Below are 14,570 nucleotides of genomic sequence, written 5' to 3'. Positions count from 1 at the left end.
CATTTCATTCATCTCTTCTTCTGGATAATTTTCATTTGGGGGTTGTTTTTTGGTCTCCCCATTTTGGATGCCTGTTTGGGTTTGTGTCTATGTAATAGGTAGATCTGCTATGCCTCCCAGTCTCTAGTGAAAGACAGCTGTTTCTAACTAATTAGATCTGGCAAAGACTCAAAGCCTCCAGAGACCTGCCTCTGCCTGCAGACTGATTAGATTTAGTCTTGAGTAGCCCTCAGGCAATCATCCACAGGTGTGGCCAGAAGTTTCCCAATAGGGTGGGTCAACTGTCTTCCTCCCAGGCAAAAACCTCCTGGATAGCAAAGGTCTGCCTGGAAAGATGACCTCTACCATGTGAGGGAATGACTCAGCACAGGAAACTGGGGTGACTACCTTACAAGATCTAAACCTAGAGCCCCCAACCCTGGCTTCTGTTCACATATCTCCAGTCAACACTGTCCTCCCTCTGCCACAGCCCAAGGTGAGTGGCTGCACACAAAATTTTGTGTGTTGGCCCTTTAAGAGGGTGACTGCATTTCCAGCCATCTATCCCTGATAGACAGTAACTCTGCAGCATTTCATAGTCAGATGTTATGTGGCACCTTTCTCCGTTCTGGTTCTCTCTGCTGGGGGGCCCCGCTTGGGGATTAGATCCCAGAGTTCTCAGTGGCAACCCCCACGTCTGAGACAGTTCTTCAGAACTTCAGTTGCTGTCTGTGGGAGCCTGGCCAGCTCTTTTGTGCCTCCTCCCTTCCTACCAGTCTCTGTGAAGTCTCCACTTTCCATCCTTGGTTATCAAGGTTCTCTCCAGCTAGTCTTCAGTTGATTATTCAGGATAAAAATGCCCCCCCCCCAAAAAAAAGCCAGTTTACATGCTAAAGGGATTATTAGATAAACTTGTTCTTTATATAAGAACATTTTTTATGTGACTCCTTTTAGAAGGGTGAATTTGATTTTTAAAATTTCTGTAATGTAAATTGTCTGAATTCCTGGTGTTTCATATATTCTTTTTTTTTTTTTAAATATATATTTTATTGATTTTTTTAAAGAGAGGAAGGGAGAGGGATAGAGAGTTAGAAACATCGGTGAGAGAGAAACATCGATCAGCCGCCTCGTGCACACTCCCCACTGGGCATGTGCCCGCAACCAAGGTACATGCCCTTGACCAGAATCGAACCCGGGACCCCTCAGTCCGCAGGCTGACGCTCTATCCACTGAGCCAAACCAGTTAGGGCATGTTTCATATATTCTGATGTAGATGGATGATATAGATTCAGAATGTGAATAATCATCATCTTTATTTTTGTGAGATCACTTTGTTTCTAAGGTTCATCTACTTGCTGGGACTACCATACCACTAACTACAGGCGGAGAGACTTAAACAACAGAAGTTTACTTTCTCAGCCTTCGGGAGGCTGGAAGTCCAAGGTCAGGGTTATTGCCAGGTCGGTTTCTTCTGAACCCTCTCTGCTTGGCTTTCAGGTGGTCCCCTTTTTGCTGCCCTCACATGCATTTTTTTCTTTCCTCTGTGTGCACACATATTCAATGTCTTTGTCCCTGTACCCTAATTTCATCTTAGAAGGACAGCAGGCAGATTAGAATGGACACATCTAAAGGACCTCATTTAACTTTAATTGCCTTTTTAAAGGCCCTACCTTCAAATATATTTTGAGATACTGGGGGTTGGGGCTTTGAAATACGAAGAGGTTTCAACCAGTCATGAATGGCTAGGTGGTTGAGGTCTCCTTTGGGGCTGGTGTGAAGGCGGTCAGGGACTCTCAGGCAGACTTGATAAGCAGCAGGGCCCTCCCTGAGCCAGGCTGGCCCTAGGCCGAGGGTGGGCAGAGCTTGGGGGCATTGGCCATGACTGCAGACTAGAATGTTACAAAGATTAAGCAACTGTGGACTGCAAAGCAGTGGGTGCTTCGCCCCCCTGCTGTCCCGGCACGGAGGAGGCCGAGCAGCGTCTCAGAAGTTGCCCACCTCGAGCTCACAGGCTGGTGTCAGGCCTTTGTTTCATTCATGACAGAAGGCCTCCATGGCACTGGGCACTGTGCCCTGAAGCAGTACAAAGGGACAGGCAGGCCCTGGTGCTCTCCTTGGGACCTCGCAGAAGAGTGGAGGCTTAGCGCCCAGACAGCTCCCTGCAAGGTCCTAGAGGAGGTGGCTTTTGAGTGCTGAGTCTTGTGTATGTCTTCTGAGGACAGGATGTCCACATGCCCCAGGCTGACTGGCCAGACATGGAATAGCCGTGAGACTGGATGGCCAGCTTGACCGGTTCTGGTCCCGCAGATGGACTCTGTACACTGGGCTCTGTGAGTAGACCCAGGAGCAAGCACAGAGACAGGAAGCCTGTCTTTCCTGATAGTGCGGGAGGAGACAGGGCTTGGATTGGCCTTGCGGTGGCGTGGCCGGTGGTCTTCCTGAGGATCGAGACCAGTGAAAGCAGACCACTCCCCAGAGTGTGACGGGAGCTAGCATGTGGCCGCTGCTTCCCAGGTGGAGGAGACTGAGGCGTGCCGCTCTCACAGCCTCACAGCGCGCCATCGACACGCGGGTCCCAGGTGTCCCCACCGGCAGGTCCGCGCCACCTGGTGTGCTCTGACATCTCACATGGACTCCACTTGGTCTTTTGTCTCGGTCCCACGGTGGCTTATTCCCTCTCAGCCTGCTGTCAGGGCATGACTAGGTGTGGCAACTGATGCCGCACCGCTGCTGGGCTGTGGCTTTATTTTATTATTATTTTACAAAATGAATAATAGGCCTTAGATTTTAGTGCAGATTTACAGAGTAATTGAGTAGGTAATGCACAGTTTCATATAATACCTCCCCACACATACACAGTTTTCCCTGTTAGGAACATCTTGCTTTCTAAGTCACTGAACAAAATGCCCCGTGTGCCACTTACTCTCCTCCTGACCCTGAAAACCACTGATCACTTCCTGTCTGTGTGGCTTTGCCTTTTGTGAAACATCGTATGGTTGGAATTCTACAGGAAGTTGCTTTTTCAAACCCAGCAAAATGCATTTAAGCTTTCTTCATATCTTTGTATGACTTGCCAATCTCTTTTTAAAATATGATTGATTGATTGATTGACTTAAGAGAGAGAGAGGGAAAGAGAGGGAAAGATGGATGTGAGAGAGGAACATCAATCAGTTGCCTGCCATACGCTCCGGGACCAGGGATTACACCCGCAGCCTGGGCATGTACCCTGACTGGGAATAGAACCCACAGCCTCCATGTGCCCTGACTGGCAACTGAACCCACCACCTTTCAGTGCACTGGTACGATGCTCCAGCCAACCGAGCCACACTCGCTAGGGCTTGATGGTCTATCTCTCTCTCTTTTTTAAATCACTATCTAATATTCACTGTTACGGATGTGCCGGAGTTTATTATTAAAGGACTTCTTGGTTTCTTCCTGTTTGGGGCGATTATGAGTAACGCTGTTCTAAATGTAAACACCCATGTGCAGGATTTTGTGTGGATATAAGTTTTCAGCTCCGTTGGGCGAATGCCCAGGAGTGCAGTTGCTGGGTCCTATGCGAAGGCTCTGCTTAGCTTTGTGAGAAACCCAGCCGTCTTTCAGCATGGTTGTAGCACCTTACATCTCTATAGCGATGCTGCTGCTCGGCATTCTCCCCAGCATTTGATAGCTGCCCGTTGTTTGGATTTTAGCCATCCTAATGGCTGGGTAGTGGTGTTGCATTGTTGTCTTAGTTTGCAAATAAGTCGGTCCAAGGAAAAGCACTGACTGATATACCAAAGGTGCTATACTGCCATCTTCATCCTTCCATTACCAATACTTCTCTCTGTTCTCCCTTCTCCAGATTCTCAAACTGTAGAGTATTTAAGAATCACCAGGGGAACATGTTAAATATAAAACCCCAGGACCTAATCCCCTCAGTTCTGTCTCAGTGGTTGTGGGATGGGATTCCGGTCTAGGTGTTCCTCAGTCCAGTCTCCTAGACTCGGCTCTGACTCTGTGCTATAGGTAAACTCCGAGTCAGCCTGTGCTTGATAGAGATCAGCATTTGCCAAGTTCTAGTCTGTGTGTTGCTTTAGCCTAAGCCAGTGGTCGGCAAACTGCGGCTCGTGAGCCACATGCGGCTCTTTGGCCCCTTGAGTGTGGCTCTTCTACAAAATACCATGGCCTGGGCGAGTCTATTTTGAAGAAGTGGCATTAGAAGAAGTTTAAGTTTAAAAAATTTGTCTCTCAAAAGAAATTTCAATCGTTGTACTGTTGATATTTGGCTCTGTTGACTAATGAGTTTGCCGACCACTGGCCTAAGCCATCATTTAGCGGTGGGAACAGAAGGATTAGTTCATCCCTGTGTTTAAATTATACCATGACTCCGTGTCTTTTCTTAAACTCTGCGAGTAGGAAGTGTTATATTCACTATATTAATTTGAAATTCTGAAATCTGTTCTTTATTTTTTTTGTCTCCTAAGGGGTATTGAATCTTTTGTTTTCTGAGGTGTTTCATCATATAATGTACTTTAGCCAAAAAAATACACTTTGCTTTTTTTTTTTTTTTTTTTTTTTTATTACTAAATGGCATCGGCTTTTGTGGCTGCCTGTAGACTCCTGTTGGAAACAGGAGGTGAGTGTGTGAAAAGCCTTCTCTTGGTAGGTCAAAGGCATCACACAGGTGTACCAGGCTGATGTCTTGGTTTGTCTGTTTTCTCTGGGAGCCACAAGCGTCAGAAGGAGCTAAGAACCATGCTACAGCTAGATATTCCTAATCAGAATCTTGGGGGAGGGGATGGGATGGGGGACAGGATCTGAATTTTATCAAGTTCCTCAGATGAAGGGCAAAATGTGAGAACCGCTGACCTAGCCTCCCGCTGTGTATCCTGTGCCCAGCTCAAACAAGAAATCAAACACAGTTTGGCCAATGTTCTCTTCTCCCCCAGAAACATCTTCCTTCTAACACATTTGGGAGATGCACCTAGTGCCGTGGCCAGCGAACTGAGGCTCGCGAGCCACATGTGGCTCTTTGGCCCCTTGAGTGTGGCTCTTCCACAAAATACCACGGCCTGGGCGAGTCTATTTTGAAGAATTGGCATTCGAAGAAGTTTAAGTTTAAAAAATTTGGCTCTCAAAAGAAATTTCAATCATTGTACTGTTGATATTTGGCTCTGTTGACTAATGAGTTTGCCGACCACTGGCCTAGTGGATACATTTCGTTGAGAGATGGGCAGAATTTCACGCAGCTCGCCTTCCCCTGGTTCTCCACCGGGTGGTCAAGGACCAGCTATTTATTTTATTTCACAGTTACAGCAAGCTGTTCTGTAAGCGCTTTTGTGGACAAGTCTCAGAGAAGCAATTCTTGGACAATAAAATTTTTCTTATCTCAGGAGTTTAATGTGGTTTCAAATAACTTATTTTCAGAAAAGTATTCTTTAGGCGAAATGGAGATATTCGGAAACCTTGCCCATTTATAGTAGTTGAAGGGAAGAAGGCCGTTTGCCTGGTTATTTATATAAAGCCCATCATCTGTATTGCGGAATCCAAAGCTGCACTTTTCATTACTCAAAATTAAATAGAGCAGAATATTTCCTTTCCAGTTCATTGACGGGGATTCGTGTACTGTAATTTTTCATCTGTAATGTTATATAATTTCAAGGGAAGAGGAAGTATGTGACACTACAAATAGAAGTAACTTATAACACTTTCTGGGCGAGCTGTTCTAAGTGTTTTAGCCTTTAGTTCTCACAACTCAGAGGTACCATTATTATCTCTGTTTTACTGATGAGAAAACGGGAGCAGACAAGGGTTAAACAACTCGCCAGTGTTACTCTGCTGTTTAGTGTCAGAGCTTAGAAAGCTAGGGATTCTGGGCAAAGAACAGGTCATAGAAGTCAGTTGAAGAACCAGTTGTGGCTTCTACTTGTCTACTTGTGTGAGTCATGGGTTTCTGTAGTGAAGAAGAAGATAGTGGATCATTTGGGCCTAAACTGTCATTTAAAAATTATAGAATTCCAGAGACAAAGGAATTTAGATATATTGTTCTGACTCACAAAGACAGTAGGTAGTGGTGTAGCCACGACCAGAACACAAGGTTGGAGAGTTCCAATGTTGTATTTTTCCCTCCTTGAATCACAAAAATATGTACATTTTCTTAAGCTACTTTCTTCTATATTTCTTGTTGCTGGTTTTATTTTTCTTAGTGGTGCCATTAGCAGCTGCCATAGATATAACTTTGTTCCTTGATAGCTTTTTGTTAATTTATAGCATCAGAATGTGTCCTACCAAATGATGCTTAACATTCAGTTTCATGAAAACTATTTACTAAATGGCTCAGAGCAATAGTTCTTAACCTCATCAACTTTTATAACGCTTTTGTTATGCTAAATATTTTCTAAACTCCTTCTTTAAGATTCTGAAGTGAGATGTACAAATGATATAAATGTACAAATGAAATAACTACCTACAAACACAGTTTCAAAAAAGGCAGCGTAATTTTTCACATATAATACAATGAAGAAAAAGGAAAGTAATTTATGTATTTAAAATACACAATATATATTTAAAATATAAATACTGGGACAACTGTGTGAGAATCTTGTTATAGATTAGCAGCATTAATATCAATCAGAAAATATAATAAAACCCATTTATAATAGCATTAATATATGAAATACTTAGGGATGTATCTGAAAAAAGAAATGAAAGATCTGTTTACTGAAAACAGTACAACATTTCTGGGAGAAGTCAAAGAATCTATAATAATAAAAGCGTAATATGCTAATTAGACCCGACGACCTTCCGGATGCAGCCAGGGCTGCGAGCCAGGTCATGGGTGCCAGAAGGAAGCTGGTGCCGGCAGCCGGGGGATGGAAGGCCTACTCTTACACGAATTTCGTGCATCGGGCCTCTAGTATCCAAATAAATGGAGAGATTCACCCCATGTATGGGACATCTTTATGTTGCTGAGGTGTAATTTCTCCCTAAATTGATCCCAGTAAAAATCTCAGCAAACTTCTTTTGTAGAAATTGATAAGCAGATGAAACAATTCATATGAAATGCAAAGGACTAGAACAACCAAAACAGATCTTAAAAAGAAGAAAAAGTTGGAGAACTAAACGAACCCTAATTGAAGACTTACTGTACACTGAGTGGCCAGATTATTATGATCTCTGAACGCATAATAATCTGGCCACTCAGTGTATATCCTATATAATAAAAGGCTCATATGCAAATTGTCCCCTCGACCAGGAGTTCGACCAGCGGGCAGGCCGGCCAACCGCCCATGTCCCCACCCCCTGGCCAGGCTGGCCAGACCCCACCTATGCACGAATTCATGCACCAGGCCTCTAATATATATATGTACTGAGTGGCCAGATTATTATGCTTTCAGAGATCATAATAATCTGGCCACTCAGTATACAGCTACGATATCAAGAGAGTGTTTTCTTCTCTTGCATCAGTGGCCTCTGTTTGGCTTCATGCAAAAATGATATTTCATTACTCCTTTTACTTAAACTCTCATCAGTATTTGATTAATCTTTTCCTGACACGTCCTTCTATTGGTGGACACGACACCACACTCTTACAGTTCCTCCTATCTCCTCAGTCTTCTTTCGCATCACATCCTCCTCTACTGGACCTGAAAGTTTAGGGTTGGACTGCCTTCTCATTCTACCCTCTTTGTCCTAGACTGTCTTATTCACTTTCTTAGCTTAAAATGCCATCTATATGCCCAACTCCCAAATTTATATCCTGATCCCTGACCTTGTTTCTGAGTCTCAAGAATGTATGTTCTATTGCAAGAGTAATATTTTCAAGAGTGGAAATTAGGGAGCTGGCATTTCAGGTTTAGAGAAGTATAAATCAGGCAAAGAAACCAGCAGCAATGTGGTATTTTGGGGGTGTGAGTGGGGGAGTGAGGAGCAGGGGAGGTATAAATAGGACTATCTTTAAAAAACCCAGTGCAAGAATGATTAGGCCACAAGCAAATGGAACCAGAAACTGGGAAGTAAGGAACTGAGGGAATTTGCTTCTACATTTTGCTTCATAGCAGCTACAGCTTCTTGGCCTCATCCTCTTTTTTTTTTTTTTTTTTTTTAAATATATTTTTTTTAGTTATAACAACTCAATGGAGATGACTAAAAATTCTCACTTAGTGCCCTAGCTAGTTTGGCTCAGTGGATAGAGTGTCCACCTGTGGACTGAAGGGTCCTGGGTTTGATTCTGGTCAAGGGCACATGCCCAGGTTGTGGGCTCAATCCCCCAGTAGGAGGTGCGTAGGAGGCAGCTGATCAATGATTCTCTCTCATCATTGATGTTTCTATCTCTCTCTCCCTCTCCCTTCCTCTCTGAAGTCAATAAAAATATATTTTAAAAAATTCTGATTTAGTTACAAATCTTAAGAGACAGACTGATTGACTCTTTAACTTGTGGTCTGGTCAAGACTGGATGGAGACCCCAAAGAGCAGGGGTTCTCTGAGTAAGTCTGGGAAGTGGGGAGAGAGACATAATGGGCATGTCCAGGTGAGAGACTTATGAATTTGTCTCTGTTTGAATCTCCTCAGTGATATGATTTTTTTCTCCAGCAATAGAGAGGCATGCAATCTCCAGTTGACTCCGTTTTGCTTTGCTGGATTGGTTTGGCAGAAGGGTAATATTGCAAGGGAATGAAGGGTACTGATTTTTCAAAAACTTCAAGTGATCAATCACAGGGTTCATCCTGGCTATAAAAGCAAAGAGATCTGAAGGGAGGTAGGCACTGTGTTGGGGGTGGAGTACAGAAAGGCAGGGGATGGGAAGTCTCTGAACTTGAACTTCACTCATAATGGAATGTGAACATTAGAGACCTGACTAGGTAGGAAGCTGTTGTCAGAAAATGAGGAACTTGGAAACTCTGAGGCCAAACGGTTTCCACTGATGAAAATGCCTGCATATCCCTAGAAGCAAGAGCAGTACATGACTAAGCTTAATTAAAAAAATATTTTGTGATGCTAACAGCCCTAAAGTTTCACTAGCTGTAAACTAAATAAATAAACCATTAAAGCAGGAATTTCTGACAAAGTTTAGCGGTAAGCACATTGCGATGTTGAAATTCCTTTTTAGATTTTGGTTGGTGACAGCCCACAGTTAGGCGTAGGCTTCCTCCTTATGTAGCGATCTCTTTACCTTCCCACTGCTCCCGAGGCTCTAGGCTTATTTTATTGCAGTAGCTTCGTATCCAATACTTCCTCTAGGTTGTACCAAAATGGCTTACAGTGCCTTCATTTTTGTAGCCGAACCTGTGTTCTTTCTAATGTGAGCGTATCCTCGAGGTCAAAGATGAGAAGAATCAGGACATGGCCTGTTTCCTTTTCGTTCCTTCCTTGTTCTCCTAGCGTGGATTCTTGTCAAGCTGCTCAGAGCCTATTTCCAGGGCAGGCGCAGGACCTAGAAGTAGAATAGATTAGTGGTGAGCTGGAGCCAGTGGTGTGATTGTTAGGAATTTTGTAGGACAGTTATTAAACCTAGCCATTATTAAACCTTAAAGCACATACATTTACAGGTAAATGAATTATTATTAAACACAAAGGGAATAAATACTAAAGACATGCTAGCTACTTGACTGGTATCTCTGCTGATTACTTCCGCCTCATGCACTATTTGGTAAAAATACTGCACATCAGGCTGTCCTGCATCTCTTCCCAACTCCGCATCCAGTTGTGTTAGGCTGGCAGCTCCAAACCAGCCAAGGTGGGAGTGTTCACACTGTAAACACTGCAAACTCCACAAATCAAGGCCTTCCCCCCATGAAGAGCCTGTTGTTAAACATTTACACTTTGGTCCACTGTCCGACACTCCAACCACTGACCTAAACTGGCCAGTGATGGGGTTTGTTCTTTTTCTACCTCCTTAAGGTGTAATGTTAGGTTTTTATTTGTATATTTCCTGGTTTCTTGAAGTAGGCCTGTATTGCTATAAATTCCCTCTAGTACTGCTTTTGCTGCATCCCAGGAATTATAGTATGCCATATTTTCATTTTCATTGGATCTATGTATCTTTTGAGTTTTTCTTTTACTTCTTCTTTGAGCCAGTAGTTGTTCTGTAGCATGTTGTTTAATCTCCACATGTTTGTGATTTTTCCAGCTTCCTTCCTGTAGTTGATTTCTAGTTTCATACCATTTTGATCACACTGGATGCTTGTTATGATTTTAGTCTTCTTAAATTTATTAGATTTGTCTTCTGTCCCAACATATGGTCTGTCCTTGAGAATGTCCCATGTGCACTTGAGAAGAATGTGCGTTCTGTTGTTTTGTATGGAAATGTCTAATACATCTACTAAGTCCAACTGCTCTGGGTCATTTAAGGCCAGTGTTTCCATGTGGACTCTGTCTGGATGACCTATCCATTAACAATCTCTCCCTTTAGGTCTATTAATAATAGTTTTATATATTTTCATGCTTCAAAGTTGCATGCATATATATATATATATATATATATATATATATATATATATATATATATTTTTTTTTTGTCGTTGTTGTGTTTTGTTAATCCTCACCCAAGGATATTTTTCCATTGATTTTTAAAAGATATATTTTTATTGATTTCAGAAAGGAAGAGAGAGGGAGAGAGAGATAGAAACATCATTGATTGGCTGCCTCCTGCATGCCCCACACTGGGGATCAAGCTCACAACCCAGGCATATGCCCTGAATGGGAATCAACTGTGAACTTCTGGTTCACAGGCTGATGCTCAACCACTGAGTCACGCCAACTAAGCTCCATTGATTTTTAGAGAGAGTGGAAGGGGAGAGACAGAGAGAGAGAGAACCCTTCTGTCTGTGGGCTGACAGTCTAACCACTGAGCAAAACTGGCTAGGGCAGGTGCTTATATATTAGTAAATGTTATACCTTCTTGATGGATTGTCCCCTTTATCCTTATAACATGTCCATATTTGTCTCTTTTACCTTTTTTGGTCATGAAATCTACTTTGTTTGATATATATATGACTGCATTTTCTTTACTCTGGATACCATTTGCTTGGAGCATCATCTTCCACCCATTCACATTGAGCTTATGTTTGCTTTTGTAGCTGAGAAGGGTCTCCTGAAGGCAGCGTGTAGTTGGGTCCTGGGTTTTTTTTTTGTTATTGTTTTTTTAAAAAATATCTATTCTGCTACTCTGTGTCTTTTGATAGGTGATTTTCCTTTGTAGGTTACTGTCTTTTTCCCCTTGGCTGCTTTGAATTTAGAAACTGGGCTAGCTGCTTTCACACAATTATCTAATGTTATCCCAATTTTTACAAATGAGTAAGAAACTGAGACAGAGGATCAGAAACTTGCTCCAGATCACAGCGCCTTAGCAAATGTGCACGCTAAGTTTAGAGCCTGGTCTTTTCTCCATAGCAGATTGCAGAAATGTTTATAAATGGACTTGAATTAGACTTTTATGGAAATATTTGATAGTGAGGACACTTGATACACACATGCAAAAGATGGTATTAGGTGCCGTATTCATCTAAGGAAGGAGCTGGAGCCCTCTAGGTCTTCTTGCATCCAACACCCTGGGAGAATAATGGATAACAGTTAGCGGGTGCTTACTGTGTGTATTTTCCTTACACTGACCCATTTAATTCTTATAACAACCTGTATGAACTCGGTGCTATAATTATGTTTAGATGAGTAAACTGAACCAGAGAGGCTTTGTTACAAACCCAGTGGAGTAAGTGGCAGTCCAGGAGCTGACCCCAGGTGCTGTTACTCTTGAGGCTGTGCTGTTAACTGTTATATCACATGCCCTCTCGTAATAACTGATTTGTGTAAGAGAGAAGAGGATTTGTCACGTTGATTCTTATCTGGTTCTAACCAGGCTTGGAAGAATTTCTGCTTGTTTAGTTAAATAGGAAGTTCAATAAAATGTGATATAGAATAAAACAATCCCAAATTCACATCTCTCACACCAAACTGGTAATTGCTAATAACCCCCTTTTAGCTCCTGATAGCTGGTTCCATCTTTATAATTTTAAGCACTACCATAAAATATTGATCCAGAAATTGAAATGGTAATGCGGCAAATGAGCGCGTGAGAACAATCTTACACAGATGGGAGTGCTGCAGCTCCGGGCTCCAGGATGAGTCATGGTCTTGGGAGACCATTGCATGCTTCCCCGGAGTCTGTCAGCAGAGGGATGTGCAAAGTGATGGGATTTTCATGTTTCAGCCTTAACATCTGCTGCATGGCAGCTCGATTATATTCCCCTCGAAGGAAACATCAATAAACATGGGGAAAGATTGCCTTTTTACTCTTGTTTCCCGGCTGCTTCTCTCTGTAGCCGTTCTGTTGGCAGCTCTGTACAGTCTCTCTGGGTGACTTGGTGCTCAGCATTTTCCCAGGATTTGATCTTCTTAGGATTTGACCTCGGCCATGAGTAATTCTACCAGGTCAAAGTGGTGTGTTTCTCAAAGCCAGATTCTGTCACCCCTGTGGAGATCGGCTCTTTCCTCTCTCTTGCTTTCCCACTTATCCATGCACCACTAGCTCTTCAACTACAGTAAGAACCAGGATTTTAAATGAGCAGTTGTTTAACCAACTTATTTTAGTTTTGTCCTTTTTTTCACATGAAATTTGTGGAAGAATGAAGAGAAAATGTACACAAAATGTGAATGTGGCTTAGTGTAGGTTTCCATAAAATCATAGGGAAGATAATAAATAGAAAAATTCATAGTAGAGATAGTAACACAACTAGATTGAAATGTCAGCAGAGTAAATTATTGAGAGGTAAACATGATAACTACTACATGCAGAGGTTAGTATCAGACTCAATATTTTAATTGGTGTAAAAAAAGTGTGGAAAATTAAAAGCTCAAACTTAAAAAGCAGACTTAGCTATTCGGACAATTAAAACACATAGCTCTAAACTCATAGCAACAGATTGTTTCATTATTTGTTTGTGTAATTGGTATCATCTGTGATCTAGTCTTGGCCTATTAGGGTCCTTTGGGAGGGACTGTGGAGTCATTACGGGAATTGAATTGGCGCTGGTCACACAGGGCTCTGCTCTCTGGTTTAGAATCGTCTCTTTGCTGCTTTTCTCAGGTGGGACTCTTCCCTGGACACTGTGTGGAGTTAATTAATCAGAAAGTCCCCCAGTCAGTGACCAACTCAGTGCCAAAACCAGGTGAGTACACTCATCAGCGTGGTATTTCACCAGCTGCTTAAAGATACAGATTCTCTTCTAGTCAAGCACGGAGCTTGTTCTGCAAGACTTTGTATTCATGGACATAATATGTATTCTTTAATTTTATGTGGCTTTGATTTTAAGAGATTTTCTATTTCTCTATTGGTCATTTCACCAAAGTTTACACGCATTCAAACTTTTAGACAACTTTAAAGAACTGTTTGCTCCACTAAGCTATGTCATTATTTGTTTTTACAATTATATAGTAGGAATATAGCTTCTTAATGAATAAAATGATAAAAGAACTGACATGGAAATAGAATGATTAGCTGAAACTTAATAGATGAAGGGGATGTATAGTTTATCATTGCTTGTGAGTTTCAAAACTATTTTAAACAGCATATCTGACTCATATAGCATATGTATAGTGCTATATAAGTATGTGGAATTTTTTTACAAATAATTAAAGCAATATTAAATTTTTGTTTTTTGGGGGTGATATTATCTTGCCGAATCCTATAGAGTATCTAGTCTGGAATGTTTTCATGTGACAGTGTGGTCAATACTTTGAAGTTATTACAATTTAACATCACAAATTTATGTGATTTCTTGTACATTATTTTACACAGTTTTGCTCTACAAGCTTAACTTTTATTAGTTATTAAGCCTCATCTTCGATCATTTTGCCTCAGAGACATACTGTAAATTGAGTTTTTAAAAATTAGTTTAATATTGGTATTAAACTGTATCAATCAAAGACTTTCTCATGTTTTGAATGAGAAAGTGACATTTCTAATTGTGATAACTTCCAGAAGCTTTTAAAACGTGAGCGAGTTTATCAGTTATTGGTGTTTCTGGGGAATGGGTTTCTATGAATAGACTTGTATGGCATTTTTAATTCTAAATCAGTAATGCCTCAGAATGACAGCACCCCTTCAAAAGCTCATGTCTTCTCTTCTGAGAGCAGCACCCCGGGGTTGTCCTGGGGAAATGGGCCTTCTTGATACATTTTGTAAAGGACCATGTGAGTTCTGCCAGCCCCAGGCTTGTTTCACACTTTAAAGCGGTCTTTGCCTGCAGTTTATTTTTACCATCGCCATCTGTCCCTGCTGGGTGCCAGATCTGAGAGATGGAGCTATAGTTTGATACTGAAACGCAAAGCTCCCTCTATTCCCACACAACAAGGGCGATAGGAAATAATTTCCCTTTGGAGCTCTTCTTAACATTCCCAAATGTTAAATTACTTGTGGACGTAAAAATAAAATGAATGGGTCACCGTGTCCTGCTTGGAGTTTACTGAGCAGTGGGTCTATTGATTGATTTCTTTCTTCAAGTTCTTCATGCTCTCAACTATTATCTCTTCAGTTATTTCTTTTGTGCAATTCTCTGTCTCCCTTTGCCTTTACACGTCAGTGGTCAGTTATGTTCTTTGATATTGACTCACAC

The 14,570-nt window shown here is 41.8% G+C and overlaps 1 protein-coding gene across 2 annotated transcripts in view; it reads left to right on the top strand.

Annotated features, from left to right (window-relative positions):
- The window catches only part of ARHGAP32 (Rho GTPase activating protein 32), a 194,294-nt gene that overhangs the window by 141,356 nt on the left and 38,368 nt on the right, over window positions 1–14,570 (top strand). For both annotated transcript variants that reach the window (XM_080649766.1, XM_080649765.1), the window contains one exon: window positions 13,043–13,124. In XM_080649766.1, the coding sequence (XP_080505892.1) occupies window positions 13,043–13,124 (82 nt within the window). The remainder of the gene's footprint in view (window positions 1–13,042; window positions 13,125–14,570) is intronic.

Source organism: Plecotus auritus, assembly GCF_963455305.1.
Source record: "Plecotus auritus genome assembly, chromosome: 13".
Classification (NCBI taxonomy): domain Eukaryota; kingdom Metazoa; phylum Chordata; class Mammalia; order Chiroptera; family Vespertilionidae; genus Plecotus; species Plecotus auritus.
Note: the sequence above shows the minus strand (reverse complement) of the source record. Positions and strands in the feature narration are given on the sequence as shown.